This window comes from Rhinopithecus roxellana, chromosome 4 (assembly GCF_007565055.1).
Source record: "Rhinopithecus roxellana isolate Shanxi Qingling chromosome 4, ASM756505v1, whole genome shotgun sequence".
Taxonomy (NCBI): domain Eukaryota; kingdom Metazoa; phylum Chordata; class Mammalia; order Primates; family Cercopithecidae; genus Rhinopithecus; species Rhinopithecus roxellana.
In genome coordinates, this window is record NC_044552.1 from 137,722,149 (window position 1) to 137,744,239 (window position 22,091).

General features: G+C 39.4%; 1 protein-coding gene across 1 annotated transcript in view; it reads right to left on the reverse strand.

Moving 5' to 3' along the window:
• IBTK (inhibitor of Bruton tyrosine kinase) overlaps positions 1-19,073 on the reverse strand; it is a 78,036-nt gene extending 58,963 nt beyond the window's left edge. Inside the window, exons 1-4 of the mRNA XM_010358281.2 lie at positions 18,877-19,073; positions 11,311-11,988; positions 5,769-5,865; positions 3,394-3,518 (exon numbers count right to left, since the gene is read on the reverse strand). Of these exons, the coding sequence (XP_010356583.1) occupies positions 3,394-3,518; positions 5,769-5,865; positions 11,311-11,631 (543 nt within the window). The 5' untranslated portion in view covers positions 11,632-11,988; positions 18,877-19,073. The remainder of the gene's footprint in view (positions 1-3,393; positions 3,519-5,768; positions 5,866-11,310; positions 11,989-18,876) is intronic.
• Between the last annotated feature and the right edge of the window lie 3,018 nt (positions 19,074-22,091).

A 22,091-nucleotide genomic window follows, 5' to 3' on the forward strand; every position in this document is an offset into this window, starting at 1 on the left:
GACCACTCAGAATTTTGTAAGCACAATATACCTAGCAAAAAAAAAGTAATGAGAAGATTATTATCTGATTTAGCTGTACCACAAATACCTAAAAAGTTTAAAAATAAAATCCAAATTTGTATTTTAAATTTACAATTTGTCAGTGAAATTCATTTTATGAAATGAGAAAGAATACATTTCATTCAATTTTATATTCAATATTAGAATGCCATCCTACAATTGCTGGCTTCTACTACTAAACAACAGTTACAATACTAGACAGTTTTAAGTCATCTAACTTTAAAATCCCAGAATTTTTTTTTTTTTTTTTTTTTTTTTTTTTTTTTTGAGACAGTCTCACTCTGTCACCCAGGCTGGAGTGCAGTGGCGCAATCTCGGCTCACTGCGATCTCTGCCTCCCGGGTTCACGCCATTCTCCTGCCTCAGCCTCCCGAGTAGCTGGGACTACAGGCGCCCGCCACCACACCCAGCTAATTTTCTGTATTTTTGGTAGAGATGGGGTTTCACTGTATTAGCCAGGATGGTCTCGATCTCCTGACCTTGTGATCTGCATGCCTCAGCCTCCCAAAGTGCTGGGATTACAGATGTGAGCTAACGCGCCCAGTCTAAAACCCCTGAATTTTTAAATGAGAACTGAGCATGGATTTTCACTTTAATTATCTGGAATATATAATACTAACATTAATAATCTCTATCTCACAGTAGTTAATTCATTTGGTACTGTATAATACAGAATCAGCCCCTTTTCAATAACTAATGGGGCTCTCTATATAACTGGTACTCAGTTAATACTCCCATACTTGCTTTCTCTTCCCTGACTGACATTTATACTGATTTCTTTCCTCTCAAACCTATCCACTATGCTTGCTTCACCCTCATTCTGTGGTAAATAAAATCCCTTAGATCCTTAATACCTTCACAAAATACACCCATTGCCTTGCCTTACCTGAAATGTGGCTCTCTCTTTGAGTACACTAGTTCACTCACAACCCTCGCAAATGGAACATGCTCAAATATTCCAAACTACATATTTCTTAGAATCAGACATTTCAATCACCCTCTGGTTTCCTAATGCCATCATGATTCCTTCACTCTTGTCTTTAAAATCCCTGCTCCGTAACAGTTCATGAAATAAAGGTATATCATGTACTGCCTCAGAAAAGGAAAAACAGGTGTCTTTCTTGTGCCACAATTCCAATCAATCATTAGTGGCTGCTAATGGTTGGATTACCATTTTAAGGAGTCTCAGGACCTGCTCAAGCTCAGCATTAAAAAAAATTTTTTGGTTAGCATGTCTGCAAAAAGCTCTAGACTAGGTGTGAGCAGCTTGTATACTTGCTACCCCTGTGCTGATTTCTCACCATCTTGCTCACCCCCTCACATTCACTAAAGACTTGGACACCAAGCTTGATTCTTGCCCAACACAAGTCCTTTCATTATCCTAAGTTCCTTCCAGGTCTATGTAGATGACCCACCAGAATATTAGCTTTCATGATACCATTCTACTTCCTACTTCTCTAGCCACTTTTCATTCCTATATTGGCTTTCATTCCTGTTCTCTCAAAATTTAATATTCTCTAGAGTTTAAGGATTCTATTGCTTTTTTTGTTCAATTGGTGGTTGTGATGCATTAGGTTGCGACTTTTAGTTTAAAAAACAGTGCTCTATGGAGCCCTAAATATAGTGGTCATATAGTTTATCATGCAAACATTTTTGAGAATGAAAGAGGATACTAACAATTACACTAGGAAAATAATCATAAATCAGAATTGTCCTGGGCAAACTAGGGATATGTTGTCAAAGTAGCTCTAAAAACTGTCTAAGAATTCAATCTCAGGATATAAGCTAAGTGTTGTTATATATGTCATATATGAATAATAGGCTGAAAGTTAGAAAGAGCCAGTACTATAGTGATAAAAACACTCCAAGTTCATATTCTGGATCAAAGAAGTTTTATGAACTTCAAAATACAGAAAGAATATAACTAGGAAGTTGTAGGAAATATAAGCTGAAATGGTAATTTAGGAAGACTGAAAAAGTTCTTACATTCCAAGTCACAGAGTTTGGACTTTATCTAAAGGTGATTTAGCTATAAAGACATAATTACCTCTTTTTTAAGACAAATAATTCTGGAGAAGAATATTATCGGTGTTGGAAATGAATGGAGTCAAAGAGTCAAATTAGGACACTGTTGTCACTGTCCAAAAAAAGAGCTTGAAAAGGACATGGCACTTAGGTTCATGAGACAGAGAAGAACTAAATAGACATGCTCTGAGGTATCATCTTCAGGATTTATAAATTGAGATTTATAGCATTAAAAATTGAATAGGGTAGTTCAGGAGTGGCAAAAATAACACTTCAGACATTCTAAATTTAAATATCTTGAAAGAATACCCACAGTACGACTGAAATAAAGTTCAAGAGAAAGACTAGGGCTAGAGATACACATACATACACAAGTATACACAATGTTATACAGAAAGATTTGTCAACAGTAGCTGTATCTAGGGAAGCAGAAGATATCATGCATTATAAGGATGTAAGACCACAGACCAAATCTTTACAATTGTATCTATTAAAATTTTACAATTACTTACATTTAAGAACTCAGGTTCACAAAAAGCATCACTCGTGCCTACAGCACCTGAGGGCAAATTTTTGAACTCCACACTTCCAAAACATTGCTTATCTGTCTCCGTAAGTGATGAAATTTTAGTTCTACTATCTACTATCCAATCTGAGAACTGAGACTTAGACATTTAATTATTTATTGCTTGTCAGTGTGAATATAAATAAACAGAATGACTGGCAGTTTACCAGACCGTCAGTTAAAAAACTCTATAGCCTTTCCAGACTGCTGTCATCCAACTTCACATCAGATTAAACATATTCTCTTCATGATAAATAGCTTGGAACCTAAAAACATTATTTTATTACAAAAAAAATGCAAGAAGTGTGTTGTTTTCTAAATTGAAATTATTTTATGTTTTAATGACACCAAAAAAAAAAAAAACTGTTGTTCACGTATCAAAAATAACACTGAGCTTCAACAACAAATTCACTTGAGAAACAGTTTACAGAATTCTAATGTTCGTTAAATAGAAAAGCTAGAAAATCAAGAGAAGCTCTACCCTCTTAAACTACTATCTGTATAACATTTTCTAATTTCTTACACTAATTGCACAAATATATTTTAGGGTATTTTACAAAGTCTAAATATAGTTAAGGCTAACAATATCTAAAATAAAATTAGTAAAGTTCTATTTATTGATTTCATCATTAAAATGTTACTGTACCTTAAACAAAGTTACGTAATTCACATGAAAAGCTGAACAATCAAATACAAAAGTTCTTTCTCATCTCTAAAAGTACGCAGATTGTACTTCAAAATACCTGCTTGATATAAATCCCACTCCTGGAGAACAGCTCCACCAACTCTGGATGATGTTTGCTATTCTGGCTTCCATGACCCAGGGTAAAATTTGTATTATCGCCCCAAGTATAAACATCTGTAGGATCTAAAATAAAAATTAGTTTTTATACTTTTTTATATTTTAAAACAAATTTAAGAACTAATTTAACTACAATATTTGAAAGATGCCAACACTCTTTTGTGAAGGAATCTATTAATATGATATTAGGTAATTCTAGAAATAGAAAATCCAAATCATAGTACAGACCTGTCTCAATGCAAGCAATCAAACATTTGTTCCTTGCTTCTTTTCTTTTTTTTTAAACAATTGAGACAAGGTCTCACTATGTTGCCCAGGCTGGTCTTCACTTCCCGGGCTCAAGTGATCCTCCCACCTCAGCCCCTCAAAGTGCTAGAATTATAGGCATGAGCCACTCTGCCCAGGCTGTTCCTTGTTTCTTTAGCAGCTAAAGTTTAACTGCCAAATGAGTAAAATACTACCGGTCACATCTGCTTAGTTTCCATGAAAATAATATATAGAACTATATCAAATGTAAAATATTATAAATCCATACAAAGGTTCTAAATGTAGCAAATGTGGTTTTACTGTTTGTACAGCAACACTAATTTTCAATACTTTGTTTTTCATAGACACAAAATCAAATTAGTGATTAGGGTAAAGCCCATTAAACTGGAATAGAAATCACAGCTAAGTTCATGATATATATCTTCATTTTTATTTTAGAAGATGAATAAAGTCCTAGAATGGAATTATCACTGTTACCTGCAACACAGTATCCAGGGTAGAAATGAAAATACAGAATGTGTCCTTACTCAGCTTCCTCACTAGTTAAATGCAAACTATACACTGCCCCAGTTAAATCTTTTCTTTTCTGCCAATTCCCACTTCCAAATCTCAAAGTGCAAATAAACTGGAGGGATAAGTGAATCTGAGAATGTGTGAATAAAAGAATAATTGGGGCTGGGCACGGTGGTTTACGCCTGTAATCCCAGCACTTTGAGAGGCCGAGGCAGGAGGATCACTTGAGTCCAGGAGTTACAGATCACCCTGGTCAACATGGCAAAACCTCATCTCTATAAAAAAAATATAAAAATTGGCCGCATGCAGTGGCTCATGCCTGTAATCCCAGCACTTTGGGAGGCCAAGGCAGACAGATCACCTGAGGTCAGTAGTTCGAGACCAACTTGACCAACATGAAGAAACTGCATCTCTACTAAAAATACAAAATTAGCCGGCTGTGGTGGCGCATGCCTGTAATCCCAGCTACTCGGGAGGCTGAGAGAGGAGAATCTCTCAGCTTGAACCTGGGAGGTAGAGGTTGTAGCGAGCCAAGATCGCACCATTGCACTCCAGCCTGTGCAACAAGAGTGAAACTCTATCTCCAAAAAAAAAAAAAAAATTAACTGAGCATGGTGGCATGGGTCTGTATTCCCAGCTACTTGGAGGGCTGAAGCGAGAGGATCGCTTAAGCTCAGAAGGCTGAAGCTGCAATAAGCCGTGTTCATGCCACTGCACTCCAGCCTGACTGACAAAGCGAGACCCTATCTCAACAACAACCACAAAAATAATGATAATTTCCAGAGACCCTACCTTAACAACAACAAAAAGAACAATTTCCATTCCTTTTTCCTTCTACCTCAATGCTGATGTTACTTTCTGGATATATATCAATTACTTTACAGTAGTTACAATTATAACAGTCCTCCCATTTTAGATTATACTTTTATAGACATAAATATGGATTGAAATTTTAAAATGCAAAATAAGTGTTCTGAATATCAAACAAAAAACATCCAGCATATATCAAAGTAAAATTTCTTTGCAGATATTCACACACAAATAAATTTCCCAACTACTTTAAGAAGAATAAAATTTCATTAAAATTTTCTAAGCTAAGCTGCACCTTAATGGAATACATTTGTGAATTTTTTTTTTTTTTTTTTTTTTGAGACGAAGTCTAGCTCTATCATCCAGGCTGGAGTGCAGTGGCGAGATCTCAACTCGCTGGTTCAAGCGATTCTTCCTGCCTCTCAGCCTCTCAAGTAGCTTGGATTACCTGCCACCACGCCCGGCTAATTTTTGTAGTTTTAGTAGAGACGGGGTTGTACCATGTTGGTCAGGCTCGAACTCCTGACCTCAAGTGATCCGCCTGCCTCGGCCTACCAAACTACTGGGATTACAGGTGTGAGCCACAGCGCCCAGCCCATTTGTGAAATTTTCTTACCAGTATTCTCGAACTCCTGACCTCAAGTGATCCACCTACCTCAGCCTACCAAATTGCCAGGATTACAGGTGTGAGCCACAGCGCCCAACCCATTTGTGAAATTTTCTTACCAGTATTCTTGAATACTACATGACTTGGTCTATCCTTCATTACAAGATCCAAAGCTGACAAGCCTTCTTTATCTTGAATATACAGACTAACACCATGCTAAAACAAACAAACAAAAAAATACATAAATATATACATGTAATCAATTACCTATAATCAGTAACCTTTTTTTTTTTTTTTTTTTTTTTTTTGAGAAAGAGTTTCGCTCTTGTTGCCCAGGCTGGAGTGGTGCAATGGCACGATCTTGGCTCACCGCAACCTCCACCTCCCAGGTTCAAGCGATTCTCCTGCCTCAGCCTCCCAAGTAGCTGGGATTACAGGTATCCGCCACCATGCCCGTCTAATTTTGTATTTTTAGTAGAGATGGGGTTTCTCCATGTTGGTCAGGATGGTCTCAACCTTCTGACCTCAGGTGATCCACCTGCCTTGGCCTCCCAGAGTGCTGGGATTACAGGTGTGAGCCACCACACCTGGCCGTCTTCCTATTCTTATATACCAAAAAGTCAGATAATCAATCTCATAAATACACTGAAAAAAAAAATTTAATAACAATTATCTCTCATATTCACACACATTTTTCTCTCACATACTGCAGAGAATAATTAAGAAAAATCACATATCCAACTCTTGCTAGAATAAGGAAGGACCAGAACATGTGAAGAAATACAAAATTAACACTTTAAATAAAAATTAACTACAAGTGAACTTTTTTTTTTTTTGCGACAGAGTCCCACCTTGTCACCCAGGCTGGATTGTAATGGCACGATCTCAGCTCACTGCAACCTCCGCCTCCCGGGTTCAAACGATTCTCCTGACTCAGCCTCCCAAGTAGCTGGGATTACAGGTGCCCGCCACCACACCCAGCTAAATTTTGTATTTTTAGTAGAGATGGGGTTTTACCATGTTGGCCAGGCTGGCCTCAAACTCCTGACCTCGTGATCAGCCCGCCTCAGCCTCCTAAAGTGCTGGGATTACAGGTGTGAGCCACCGCTCCCAGCCATGTGAACATTTTTGATGGTAAAGCAGGTCTGATATCCTTTAATACCCCATAAAAGCACTGTCCCTACAAGTCCCTAGCTCTGGGTTTGTGTCTGTGTGGGAATACATGTGAACATAAACATTTAACTCTTTTCGCGTTTGAGGAGCCATACTCTCCCGGGTGCGGTGGCTCATGACTATAACCCTAGCACTTTGGGAGGTGGGCAGATTGTCTGAGGTCAGGAGTTCAACATTAGCCTGGCCAACATGGTGAAACCCCATCTCTAGTAAAAATACAAAAATTAGCCAAGTGCGGTGGTGCATGCCTATAATCCCAGCTACTTGGGAGGCTGAGGCATGAGAATCACTTGAACCCAGGACACAGAGGTTGCAGTGAGCCAAGATCGCACCATTGCACTCCAGCGTGGGCAACAAGAGCAAAACTTGATCTCAAAAAAACAAAAAAAAAAAAACTATCTGGGAAAGGAGAGACATAAAATTTCAAATCAGTTTATTATATTTAGCTTATACTTATTCTATTTTAGTTTGAGGAATTTTTTGTTATTTATAATTTGACAGTTAATTCTTTATGACCTGTTTATTCTGTGAGGTATCTGATATCCCTTCAATATCTTTTGTTTATGTTACCATAGTTGGTTCCAATTGCATGCAAAAATAACTCTAATACATCAATATTTATCAAGCATTTTCCTATTTGTTCATTAATTTTTTTTTGTTTTTTGTTTTTGAGACGGAGTCTAGTTCTGTTGCCCAGGCTGAAGTGCAGTGGTGTGATCTCGGCTCACTGCAACCTCCATCTCCTGGGTTCAAGCAATTCTCCTGCCTCAGCCTTCCCAGTAGCTGGGATTACAGGTATGTGCCACCACGCCCAGCTACTTTTATTATCTTTAGTAGAGATTAGGTTTTGCCATGTTGCCCAGGCTGGTCTCAAACTCCTGACCTCAGGTGATCTGCCCGCCTCGGCCTCTAAAAGTGCTGGAATTATGGGTGTGAGCCACTGTGCTTGGCCATTGTTCATTAATTTAATTACTTGGTTTTGGTTTATCTCCCCCTAGGAGAATAAAAACTTAAAGAAGGGATTCTGTTTTGTTCACTGCAATATCCCTAGCACCTAGATTACTGTCTGGCACATATCAGGCACTCAAAAAATATTTCTTGCAAATACCTCACAGACGGTATATTATTTAATGCATATAACCTATGATTCTGTTAAGTCTTCTATTTACCAATAGGGAAACATTAAAGCAAGTTCTTCCAGCATAGTAAGTAAACCACCAGTATAAAAGAGCAATGGTTTAGCAACAACAGATACAGCAGAACTCCACAAGCATAAACAGTCTTTACCAGTCATGCATCCTGTCATGGAATCAAGAAGCCCCAAAAAACCTGCATGAGATCATCTGTCTCCATTCCAGCTTTTTGTAGGCAACAAGTTTCTGCTAAGGTTTTATATCTTTGGCAATAAGAAACTGACAATTTACTGTGCAATTTAGAAATGTTATAGCTGTAAAGTTTTATCAAATGCAAATTCACTTAAAATGTGTGTGGTTTCTTCCTGATAATCCATAATACCTGAAGTGCTACAGCTGGCATCAGAGATGGAACTGACACGAAGACACCTATCACTGCACCCCTTCCAATTAAAGAAGTGTTGAAAGGTCAAAGGAAAAAAATATGCTGAACAAAAGCAGACAGCCTACCAACATGAGAATGCTGAAGGGTCAATACAGGATTTAGGGGAAAACCATCAGTAGAATACATCCACTATTACATATCTATCACTGATCAGCAGGGCTCTGATGCCAATAAGACAGTCAAGCTAAGGGCAAGGTGGCAAAGGCACAATTTCCTGGCTTCTATTAGCCAAGGTGGTTAGAGTGATTGAGGATTTCAATGGGGCAATAAAATCCCACAAGGAGGAAAGGACCAAAATTCAGTACATACCATAACTACTTCAAACCGTAGCCGTAAATGCTAACACCTAACTGGCAACCCCTAGGATGGCAGGAAACCAAACCCAGGGACCTTCTCAAGCTCAACAGAGTAGGCAGTCATCCAACTTTCCAGCAGAAACTGAGAAAAAAACCCAAGGTTTTACAGCTGGAAAAGGGTAAGAATGGAGCTGACAGATGCTTTAACTCTTACTAACCTAGGTTTCCCTATAATGACAATACAGAAATTAAACAGATACCCCAAGGTTTCAGATATAAGAGGAATCAGCTCTACCATTAACAAACTTAAAAATGCTTTTCTTCATGGATAGTCCCTGGGGGTAAAAAAAATAAGGAAAGTGCTATTCTTATTCTCTTTTTATAGATAAAACTGAAGTTCAAGATTTAATAATGTGCCCACAATGATTCAGTAAGAAGTAGCAGTAGCAGTAGTAGCAGTAGTAGTAGTAGATCAGTAGGGAGTTTAACTCCAAAAAAGAATATTTTACTATTAGTATATAATTAAAAATTATTCTGATCAGTAAATGTTACTACATAAAAGCCACTATAGAAATATTTTTTAAGTCAAAATTAAATGAAGACACTGAAGATAAGCTTCTGAATTTGACCAGAAATTCCTTAAGGACCAGAACTGTTTTTTTCTTTTCCAGGTCCTCCGCAAACATGACAAAATCCCTATACAAAAAAATTGTTAATATTTAAGGCTGGACACGGTAGCTCACGCCTGTAATCCTGCACTTTGGGAGGCCGAGGCAGGTGAATCACTTGAGATCAGGAATTCAAGACCAGCCTGGCCAACATGGGGAAACCCTGTCTCTACTAAAAATACAAAAATAAGGTGGACATGGTGGCACGTGCCTGTAATCCCAGGTCCTGGGAAGGCTCAGGCAAGAGAATCACTTGAACCTGGGAGGTGGAGGTTGCAGTGAGCTGAGATCACACCACTGCACTCCAGCCTGGGTGACAAAGCAGGACTCCGTCTCAAAAAAAAAAAAAAAAAAAAAATTGTTAAATTTAAAACTCATGACTTCTGACAGTGAGTTTCTAATTTGCATTCATTAGTGAAATGACATTGGAGTGTATCTCAAAATACTTCATTATTTGCCTAGTCAGTACAACACACCTAATCTACTATAAAGAAAATTTTAAATAAATTAAGCAATTTTAAAGATTAGTGTTTTTTCTTTGTTTTTTAGTTTTGAGATGGAGTCTTGCTCAGACGCCCAGGCTGAAGTGTAGTGGTGCGATCTCAGCTCAAAGCAACCGCCACCTCCCAGGTTTAAGTGATTCTCCTGCCTCAGCCTCCCAAGTAGCTAGGATTACAGGATGTGCCACCACACCCAGCTAATAATGTTTGTATTTTTAGAAGAGACAGGGCTTCACCATGTTGGCCAGGATGGTCTTGAACTTTTGACCTCAGGTGATCCACCCGCCTTGGCCTCCCAGAGTGCTGGGATTACAGGTGTGAGTCACCTTGCCTGGCTATCAATTTCTCTTTTTGAGACAGTCTCACTCTGTCGCCTAGGCTGGAGTGCAGTGACACAATCTTGGCAAATAGTAACCTCTGCCTGCTGGGCTCAACTGATTCTCATGCCTCAGCCTCCCAAGTAGCTAAGACTATAAGCACACGCCACTACAACTGGCTAATTTTTGTAATTTTAGTAGAGATAGGGTTTTACTATGTTGGCCAGGCTTGTCTCGAACTCATAACCTCAAGTGATTGGCCCACCTCAGCCTCCCAAAGTGCTAGGATTACAGCATGAGCCACCACACCTGGCCTCATCAGTTTCTTCAGTACTTACAAACACCCTATGCTAACTAAACAAGAAATGAAACATACTACTCAAAAACACAATTCCTAAATAATGTTCAACAACTAGTGCCCTTTTAAAGTTAATAATATAGTTATTTAAGAATAAACCATTTTAAAATACTAAAAGATATTGTTACGAAAATATAAAATGGGATGCCATTAGACTGGGGCAGCTCTAGCACTTTAAGTCCATCTGTAAGTAAATAGAAAACCAGTAAACAGTAAAATGAAACTAGAGTCTTTACTAAACAGAAACCACCAACTAACCTCTCTAACTAGGGTCTTTCCAATCTAACCAATTAAATACATTTTCTTTGTCTTTCTTCTTCATCGGCCTATAAAAGCTCATTGCTCAGGCTGCAGCACAGCTCCCTGAGCCTCTTCTCGTTCTGAACGCTGCCTGATTCATAAATCATTCTTTGCTCAAATAAATTTTGCTTATTTAATGTAAAGCACTTCCTTTAATAATGTATAATACTCATCAAATGACGCATAGAATTTAGTTCAAAATGATATGAGATGTACAAATAACATAAAACTGGCCAACAGTTCATTATATATAGTAAGCTTTGATAAATGTTTAAAATTTTTACATCATAAAAAAGTTAAGTAAAAGGATATATGGAGTTTTAATTCCAAAGATCAGTTACAGTAGTAAGAGATAGCAAACAAGTAAGAAAAAATGCAAATCTTTTCCAAAAAGCATGTAGGAGGCATGAAAATGATTAAGAAAAACATTTTCCAGACTAAATATGTTTAAAATAAACAAATGAGACTTACCTTCAAGAGAGACCAAACACAATCAATATGTCCATAAAAAATGCTTCTGTGCAATGCTGTCCATCCAGACTCTTTGTCTTTCACCAACAGATCCACTCCTTTCTGAATAAGCCAATCTAACACTCCTTTCTTTCCACAGGAGGAAACAAGGTGGAGAGCATTCCGGCCAAAAACATCCTTGATAGTTGCAGCATTGTAACAATGACAGGAGAGAAAGGCCTTAATCTGGTTTTCGCTCCCCTTTGTTACCACAGAAAGGACGTCCAAAGCATGCTTCAGGGATCGACACTTTGATGTGCAGTCAGGCATGGGTGAATTCATCCTAATTGTTTTTATACTGCTTACTTCAGAATCGTGAAAACTAATTTTAAAAAATGAAAAAGCGAGGACACAAAGGTGCTATTGAGGAAGAGTTACCGAGAATAAATGACTTTTTTGGGATAATTTAAATCCTCATGACAATAGTATAAAACTATATATCTTTATACAAGTTTTTGGCACTTAAATCAAAAAAATTATAAATAGCTCTATAAAGTTCATATCAAATACAAGTTCTTCATTTAAAAAAAATCCAGTTTATAAATTATTCCTGGAGTCAAGCACCAAGGGGGAGTGAGGAGGGGAACTCCCCCTCCACACTGTCTGATCCTTTTAAATATCCATAATTGCAAGGGTGACCTATGAGAGAAGGAGAAAAGAGAAAATAAAAATTCAAAATCTGTCTCTCGCTCTCCTTGAGTACTTTAGAACACAACTACCTCCATATTTAGATACCCTTAACCCATTTATGCTTAGTGTTCCATTACTGGAACACTAAGGTTGCGGGAGTTATTTATACCCTAATGCTCAAGGTCATCACCAAGGTCTCATTTTTCACAAAAAAAATTTGCAACCTCTGGCATAAACGGGTTAATTCATTTTTTTCTTAAATCTATCGACCTTTCATATTTATGGTACCTATATTTATATCAGTCATCCTTACTCCATTTTTCCACTCTCATGTTTAAAGTTAACCTATATTGGTTGTACTCTAGAGTTTCTCTCTTTCCTTCCAGTCCTTCATTCCTTCTGTGCTGTATTTTTACACTCTACTAGTTATGCCCCAACAAGCTTTGAATACGCTTAAATCTACCATCTTTCTAAGAATCCCATCCCAAACCTATACCCCCTAAAACTATATCACCACCACCAACACAACAATAACCAACACTCTCATCAGTTATTCCATTTTTACTAAGTACACAGGCACAGTGTTAACATTGTTACTTCTGCCCAAAAGGTCCTTCATCATAAGAAGAGATGATAATTAAAGGTATTCAAACAACTGGACAGCTATCTTTAAAAAACAACTTTAGATACTGTACTTACTTTATATCTTATACCAATATAAATTTTAGATGGTTCAAAGGCAAACAAAAAAACGAAACTACGAAAGCACTGGATGAAAACACAGAAGGTTCTTTTTTTATAATCACAGAGTACAAAACACCTTTTTAAGTAGGATCTGAAATCCAAAAGTCATAGAAGATTAATTCAAGTTTAAAAATTACATAAAAAATTTTAAAGACAAAAGGAGAAAATTTTCCCTCGATATATATGGTCTTTTTAGATCTTCCTTAATGTATAGTCTTTGGGAGCAGAGAAAATCGGCTATAAGAAGACTATTCAGAAGGACATACATGAGTTTACTATATGTATAGGGAAAGCTTCTATGTATTAGAGAGAAGTATGAAATATTCTAAATCCGTATTTTCCCACTCCCACTTCATACCACACCAGGAGTCAGAAATCTGAGATCTAACTAGTTTTCTGATCTTAACTACTTTGATTTCTCCACCTGGAAACGAAAACATTGAACTAGATGATTATAATCCTGTCTATTAGGTTGGTGAAAAGTAGGTGCTGGTTTTGCTATTAAAAATAATGGCAATGGCCAAGCGCAGTGGCTCACGCTTGTAATCCCAGCACTTTGGGAGGCCGAGGCAGGCAGATCACCTGAGGTCGGGAGTTTGAGACCAGCCTGACCAACATGGAGAAACCCTGTCTCTACTAAAAATACAAAATTAGCCAGGCGTGACGGCACATGCCTGTAATCCCAGCTACTCAGGAGGCTGAGGCAGGAGAATCACTTGAACCCGGGAGGCAGAGTTTGTGGTGAACCAAGATCGCACCACTGCACTCCAACCTGGGCAACAAGAGCAAAACTCTGTATCAAAAAAAAAAATTAATGGCAATTACATTTACAAGTCCGATCCCAAACCTATACCCCCTAAAACTATATCACCACCACCAACACAACAACCAACCCTCTAAAAGTAATGGGAATTATTTTTAATGGCAAAACCTGCAATTACTTTTGCATCAACTTAGTAGCTCCAGATCTGTGTCTACTAATCTATACATTCTGTAATTTGATATAGTACTCATAAAAATCATCCCCCCCTTAAAATGTTGATTTGAACAACAACAAAAAAACAGGAACCAAATAAAAATGTGTTTTGAGGTCAGACATGGTGGCTTACGCCTGTAATCCCAGCACTTTGGGAGGCCGGGGTGGGCGGACCATGAGGTCAAGAGATCAAGACAATACTGGCCAGCATGGTGAAACCTCATCTCTACCAAAAATACAAAAATTATCTGGGAATGGTGGCGCATGCCTGTAATCCCAGCTACTTGGGAGGCTGAGGCAGGAGAAACGCTTGAACCCAGGAGGTGGAGACTGCAGTGAGCCAAGATCCTGCCACTGCACTCCAGCCTGGGGACAAAGCAAGCCTCTGTCTCAAAAAAAAAAAAAAAAAAAAAAAAGAAAGTGAGCCGGGCGCAGTGGCTTACGCCTGTAATCCTAGCACTTTGGGAGGCCGAGGTGGGTGGATCACGAGATCAGGAGATCGAGACCATCCTGGCTAACACGGTGAAACCTCATCTCTCCTAAAAATACAAAAAAAAACAAAATTAGCCCTGCATGGTGGCGGGCACCTGTAGTCCCAGCTACTGGGGAGGCTGAGGCAGGAGGATGATGTGAACCCAGGAGGCGGAGCTTGCAGTGAGCCAAGATCACACCACTGCACTCCAGCCTGGGTGACAGAGCAAGACTTCTATCTCAAAAAAAACACAAACAAACAAAAAAGTATTTGGTAGCAAAGAGGAAAAAAAGATACTAATCCTCAAGTAGTTTAAAAGGTTAAAAATGGAAAGCATGATACAGTAGTTCCCCATTATCTATTTGCTCTCTACAATTTCTATTACCCACAATCAACCACAGTCCAAAAATATTAAATGAAAACTTTGGAAATAAACAATTTATGATTTAAATTGCATAACATTCTGAGCAGTATGATGAAGTCCACCTCACCTGAGACACGAATCATCCATTTTTCCAGTATTGCCATACTGTACATGCTACCAACTCGATAGTCACTGAGTAGCTTTCTTGGTTATCAAATTGTAAAAACATAGCATATAGAGGGTTCAGTACTCTCTGCAGTTTCAGTTATCCACTGGGGGTTTTAGAATGTGTCCTTGGATAAGTAGGTACTATTTATTCATGTGGCAAAACAGTTCATCCAGTTAATTTCACTCTTTTAAAGCTCTAAAATCCCACCATCTTTGTATTTTCAGTGTATGCATAATACCTGGAAGGAACTACTTATTGGTGAATCCCTCAAACCTTACATTAAAGAATTAAGATGCAACAGAAAAGAATTGCCTAATTCACTAGTATATATAATTTAAACATTTAAAAGGGAAAACAAGAATGTTAAAAAGTTATTCCAAACTATCATACAGAGAAAGCAGCAACTACAGAATACTATGAACATAAACATGGAAACAATTAAGAGCTAGGATTTCTTAGAGTTTTACATATATAGATTCAAATATAGCAATGTCAGCTGTTATCAGTTATATAACTAAAAAATTACATAATCTCTCCAAGTTGTTGCTTCATCTGAAAATAGAGACAATTCACTGATTTCACAGGGTTACTATAATGATAAATGAAACTACCTAACGTGGTACCTGGCACTAAATATGCATTCAACAAATGATAGTTTTCATTACTATTGTTTCTTCAGTCACAAAAAGGTAATAAATTTTAATTCCAAAATTCATGTTTGAGCTTCATTATCAGTTACCGCTTCTCCAAAGAAACCATTATTGCTAAAGTTACTAATGACCTCCAAATTACCAAACACTTTTGGATATTTTCAATTCTTATCTTACTTGCTTTCCCTGCTTTTATGTCTTTAACACCTCCTTCCCTTAAGGAGTCTAAAAGAGATACTGGAAGGGCAGGAAGTCACAGAAGCATTTAAGCATGGTCTCTCTCTCTCTCTCTTAACCACTTCTTCCCAGGGCATTATCCCTTTCCCTGGCCTTCAAATACTGGCCTCTCTCAAATGATCCTCAGTCCTCTACTTCATATTCTCCCTGATAGTTTCAATCCTTTTCATGCTTTTAACTCTACCATACACATGATTATAAATCCCCAAATCTGCCTCTTGCTCACGTATTTGTCCTAAATTCCAGGCCCATATTTCCAACGTCTATTGTACTTCTTATCTACGCATTCAAAAACTGCTTATTGAAGGGGGAAGAAAGCAAAGGAAATAAGCATTTAAACACCTAATACATACAGAATGCTTTACATCAGACCAGTCAAGTAAACTACCCACATCATATCACCAGGAAAAGAGGGAGTCAGACTTCAAATACAGATCTGTTTAATGATGAGGTCCATGCTATTTCTGCTACGCTACACTGTCTTCTTCGGCACATCCACAGTAGGTCACAAGGCATTGGGAATACAAAAATAATTAGGACCTAAATATTTTAGATAAAATAAAATACAGGTTCATGGATAATACTCAGGTGGTTGCATAGCTAGTTTAACATATGTACTAACTGAACAAAACTTATGATCTATTACACAGTTCCTATCATCAAAGGGTCACAGTTTGGTATAAGAGAGTAATTTTATACGGTCCAAAAGGACGACCATCCCCGTTAGAGGAGGGCCAGTCTTCGGTCAAGGGTATATGAGTAGCTGCACTCCCCTGCTAGAACCTCCAAACAAGCTCTCAAGAGAGTACTTTTATTTAGGCAAGTAACTAAAACATATCATGATTATAAACCTATGGTCAAGATAAAACAAGTGACACACTGGAATGAGGAGTGCAGAAGAGGGGTCCAGGGAAGACTTTCTACAGGAGATATATAAACTATGTATAAACTAAGACTTAAAAGATGAGTACCAGCCAGGCACAGTGGCTCATGCCTGTAGTCCCAACACTTTGGGAGGCTGAGGCAGGCAAATTACTTGAGCCCAGTACTTTGAAATCAGCTTGGGCAACATGGTGAAACCCGTCTCTACAAAAAAAATACAAAAATTAGGCATAGTGGTACGACCCTGTAATCCCTGCTACTCTGGAGGCTGAGGTGGGAGGATCACTTAAAATTGGTCAGTCAAGCCTGCAGAGAACCAAGATCATGCAACTGCACTCCAGCCTGAGCAACTGAGCGAGACTCTCTCTGGGAAAAAAAAAAAAAAGAGTACCATATGCGATGGCCTGATAAATTGTGGGTGAGAGCATATTTGAAGCAGAGGGATAGTAAATATAAAAGAACTAGAATCATCTTGGTCCATTCCAAAATTTCTAAATAATTCACAAGACAGAAGTGAGGCCTAACATACACACAAGGATAGACCAGATTTTGGACAGCCTTATGTGCCTTTCCTTAGAGATTAAAAAAAAAAAAAAAAAAAAAAAGGCAGGCAATCCAAAGACAAGATGTGGTAGTAATTCCCAGGTTTCTTGCTTGGATAACAGATAGGGAAACTAGAAAGAAGAGTAAGGGGTCAATACTTTGGAAGTGAGTAAAGCAAAACAAAACTAAACAACAGAACAAACACAAAAATTATAGGTGAAATTTTGTTTTATACATTATACATAGTGCTCTACGTAAATATAATCCTTATTTCAGCCTTATCATTGCCCCCTGTAAATGTGATCACTTTCATTTTCTGATGAGGAAATTCATGTGAAAATTTTAAAAGCCTACCTAAAATAATAGCAACAGAAAAGTGCTCTTGATCCTACCTATTCTACACCACCAAACTGTTCTTCCAAAAGGCAGTTAGAAAACTTTTAATGAAAGTAGTATAATGTAGTAGAAAAAAGTACCATGGAATTCAATTCAAAATAATTGAATTCAAAAGCAGTTTGGTAGGGCAGCTGGAGACTCGGAAGCTTAAGATTCAAGGGATTCTGCCTCAGCCTCCCAAGTAGCTGGGATTACAGGCACACACCACCATGCCTGGCTAATTTTTTTGTATTTCTGGTGGAGACGGGGTTTCACCATGTTGGCCTCGAACTCCTGACCTCAAGTGATCCGCCCGCCTTGGCCTCCCAGACTGCTGGTATTACAGGCATCTTTTCTTTTTTGGGGGGGGGGGGGGGCCGGAGCCACACTCTGTCGCCCAGGATGGAGTGCAGTGGCACGATCTCCACTCACTGCAACCTCCACCTCCTGGGTTCAAGCAATTCTCGCTTCAGCGTCCCGAGTAGCTGGGATTACAGGCATGAACCACCGCACCCGGCCTAAAAAATTTATTGAAGTAAACTCTGGTTTGACTAAAAGTTTCTGCAAATATTTCCAAATGTAATTATTTTTAGAAATCAGTTCCGTCCTCATCTACCTTGCTTCAATTTCTAAAACAAATAAAAGTTAAGGAATTCAAAATACAAAAACAGAAATGATCAAGAGGGGGCTGGCAAGTCTGTGAATTTACACCACTTTATGGGCATTGAAACACTACTACTCATAAAAGTCACATCCTTTCAGTATTTCTGATAAATTTCAAATGGCCTACTTCGAGCATAAGTTAAAAGGTGCTACATGAATCTCTGGCTAACACAGCCAAGTTTTATGAACTACGTTGGAAAATAGGAGTCAAGGACGGCCTGTGTTACCTAATTCGCAGCTGAACTAAAACTCTTTGAGCCAGACAGCTCTGCCTGTTACAAAAACAAAAGGCATGTCTTCTCTGTCTCTCTCACCACCCCCCACCACCCTCCAAAAAGAATCAGTTCCTTTTTACGTAACAGTCAATGTCCACTTATCAGAGTTCACCACCTGCTTCCCGATAGAGTCGGTATCCGCAGAGTGGACTCAAACTTGTGACTCCAGGAAGGGGATAAAGAACATGAGCGCCCCTAGGAATGGCTTCAAATCCAAGACTCGAAGGAAAGTGACACCACACAACTATCACGACTAGGAATGCAATGTCGCTGGAGGGCGTGTCCCGCAGGACGGGCGCTTAGCGCATCGCCGGGACAGGCCATTCATTAGCTGAGGGGGGCGGTAGGGACCCTGGCCACTCGGCCCCCTCCGCGCCGCCTCGCGAGAAGCCCGGCAGCCTCAGGGCCGCAGAGTCCTCTCCCTACAGACCCCCAGCGCAGCCGTCCGCAGCCACCCGCACCCTCCGGAAGGCGAATACTCTCCCCCTGCCCCCGGACTGAAGGGAAGCCGCTCCGCACAGTCGGGCAGCGCCAAGCCCTCCCTCACCAGCCGCTAGATGAAATTGCGCCGGTGGATTCCGCAGGGTCCACACAGAGCCACACAGGGACTCATCCTCAGTGAAGGCAGTAAGAGAAACCGAACCGCGCCAGAGGGGCCGGTCCCCAGACCCGGGTCAGTTCCGCAGGCGGCTGCAACACAGCCGCGACTACAAGAATCGGGAAGGGTGATGTGGAGGAAGGGCCCCAGCGAGGGGGGGGGGGTTACTCAGTAATAAGGCGGGCGCTGGTTGGCTGGGGCTCCTGTATGTCTCTTGATGATTGGCTGGTGCCTGCCCAGAAGGTTTCGCGTGGCAGCACCTCTGCCATGGTCTTTTCGCTGGCGCCCCAAAGGAGCTTGACCTCGCCGGCCTTGGGGCGGCTGACTCAGGCCAGGGGCGGGGAAAAGAGAAAGGCCGCAGCGGGGGACACTAGGCCAACAGCGGTGATGGGAGTGTCGCTTTCCAGGCCAGCCATCTCTAGTTAGAAACGTCTCTCCAGGCAGCTGGAGACTCGGAGGGGAGGCTAAACCCGAGTGGAGAAGGAGACCTGGCCGGATGCCTTGGACACCCGCTCACTACGCAGCAGAAGCCAGGTGCATTGGCGTCTTGAACAAAAGAGTTTCCTCCCATGGCCTTAGCAGTGGGGTTACTGCAAAGCCAAAGGTGTAGTCTCCGTAAACCCAGCCTCACCCCTCTCTGGATCACTATACACCCGGATTATCTGGCAGTCACTCCTTTGGTCAGAAGGCGTCACTGCCCTCTTAGATCACCACAGTGTAACTAGCTGCCGACCCAGGTCACGCCACTCAGTGCCTGACACCAGGCTTACACTAGGCTTTTTCCATTTGAACTCTGAATCTAACGGCCATTTAGAAAGTGGTCGAGTGAAAAAACTAGGAGGGACAGTAGCCAATAATCAATACTAGGGTACTGAATGGGAAACATACTGCTGCTGAATGCCTAATATGGTAAGCACTCAGTAAATGATTGTTCAAGGAGGGGTAGTGTGACTCAGAACAAACGACACTAGGAATCATAAGTTGGCTGTACAGCTCTGCCACGTTGTGAATTTTACAAGCCATTGAGTTGGCCTCATCTCATCTCTAAAAGAAAGGAGTTGCGCATGTCTTAATGCCCACTGAGCTCTGCTTGCTCTCTTTTAAAGCCTTTTTTGCGGAAGGGTAGATTACTAGCCCAAAGCCACACAGCTGCTTAGCGAAAGAGAAAGGGAGACTACGACCCAGCCCTCCTGCTGCCCTTCCCAGCACATAATTGTTTCTTTGCTCTTTATTCTGAATGCCCTACTTCCTATAAAACAAAAACCAGTTAGTAATGTAAAAATTGAGTGATTTTGAAAATAAGTTGTATCTTAAGTTGTATCTCCAGATATTAAAAAAAAAAAAAAAGAAGCTACATATGACTTTCATGTTCATGAACAAAGAAGCCAATAATGGCAAATAAAGCTGCTAGTGTAAATAAACTCATTGACCTGAGTTCATAACTTTTCTCTTTCTTTCTTGTATCTGGGCAAGTTAATTCACTTTTCTGAAGCCTCAGTTTCCTCATTTGCAAAATGGGAGAAATAATCTATTTTGGGGTTGTGAAAATGTAATGATAATATATAGCACTTAGCAGAGGGCCTTAGTAGCGCACAATAATACTTCATCAATAGTGCTAATAAATGAAGTATTACCTTAGTGGCTGAATTATTCCAAGCAGGCATTCATTAATTTAAAAATGACAGCCAGGCAAAGTGAGTCACACCTGTAATACCAGCACTTTGGGAGGCAGAGGCAGGTGGATCACTTGAGCCCAGGAGTTCAAGACCAGCCTGGACAACATGGCGAAACCCCGCCTTTACTAAAAATAAAAAAAAATTAGCCAGGCATGGTGGCGCATGCCTGTGATCCCAGCTACTCAGGAAGCTGAAGTGGAAGAATACCCTGACCCCTGAGAGATCAAGGCTGCAATGAGTCGAGATCAGGCCACTGCACAAGCCTAGGCAACCGGGGTGAGACCCTGTCTCAAAAAATAATAATAAATAAAAGTAAAACTTACCAGATCTTGGGCAATTTGTGGTAAGCATTGGGGATCCGACAGTGGACAAAAATACATGTAGACCCAGATATTCCCAAGCATAATAAATTGCAACATTTATAAGTATTACAAAGAATACTGTGATAGATTTAATCTGACTTCCGAGAGATGTGACACATGAAGTAAAGAATGAGTAGAAGATAACTCAGATAACTAGATAACGAGGAGATAAGTAGATGAAGCAGGAAAGAAATAACCTTCCAAGCGAAGGGATGTAGAATTGCTCCCCTTTTCCCAGGAAAGTTAGATGCTTTCAAAAGTACTTACTGGTTATTTGCAAGACAAAATATTAAAATAAGTAGGAAATATTAAAAATGAAATACAATTAAATGAAAAATATTTTGTAGATGTGGTTAAGGGAGGAAGAAATGAAAATGAGCCATTTTGTTTGACTTTTTTTAAATTTTGTGTTTACACTTTAAAGAATAGGTCAAAATATATCTACATTGATTTTTCTGTGGTGGAATTATGGGTGATTCTTAATTTCTATCATTTTGACTTTTGTAATTTTTATTGCAATAATTTAAATATTACTTGAATGATTTAAAAAATCAAAGTTTGGAAAAATAATTGACTAGAGTTTCTAAAGTAGTTTTATTTTTTAAAGTAAAAAATAAAAAACCAGAGATGGCTTTAAAAGATTGCAGTGATGGGGGGAGGGAGTAGAAAAAGAATAGCACAGGCATCAAGAGTGGAGCACTGCAGAAATGTTTCTAAGCCACATGGCATCTATAGTAAACTCCCCATATACCATTTTTCCAAAATAAATTGGTAGTACTATCCTTTATAATTAAAAGTACTAATATCATTATGTGTATTTCTCTGTCTTTCAAGTTGTATAGGAGTAGGAAATGACAGTACTGGTGGCAGGAGAGAAAATATTACAATTTGATTAGAAACTCAAACCTGATTACGGTCTGCAAGAATGATTATTAGAGGAAGATCAGTAATGCAGCTGGCCTAGGGATGACTGGAACCTTATTGTTTGGCCTCATTCACTTCTACTCCACACCATCTTCTGCAGGACATCACTGGTTGTCTACAGCTTTCTGGCACATAAATTAAGCACCTTACATAAATCACATATCTCACCTCAGGTTTGCCACTAGGGAAGATAGCACTGAGC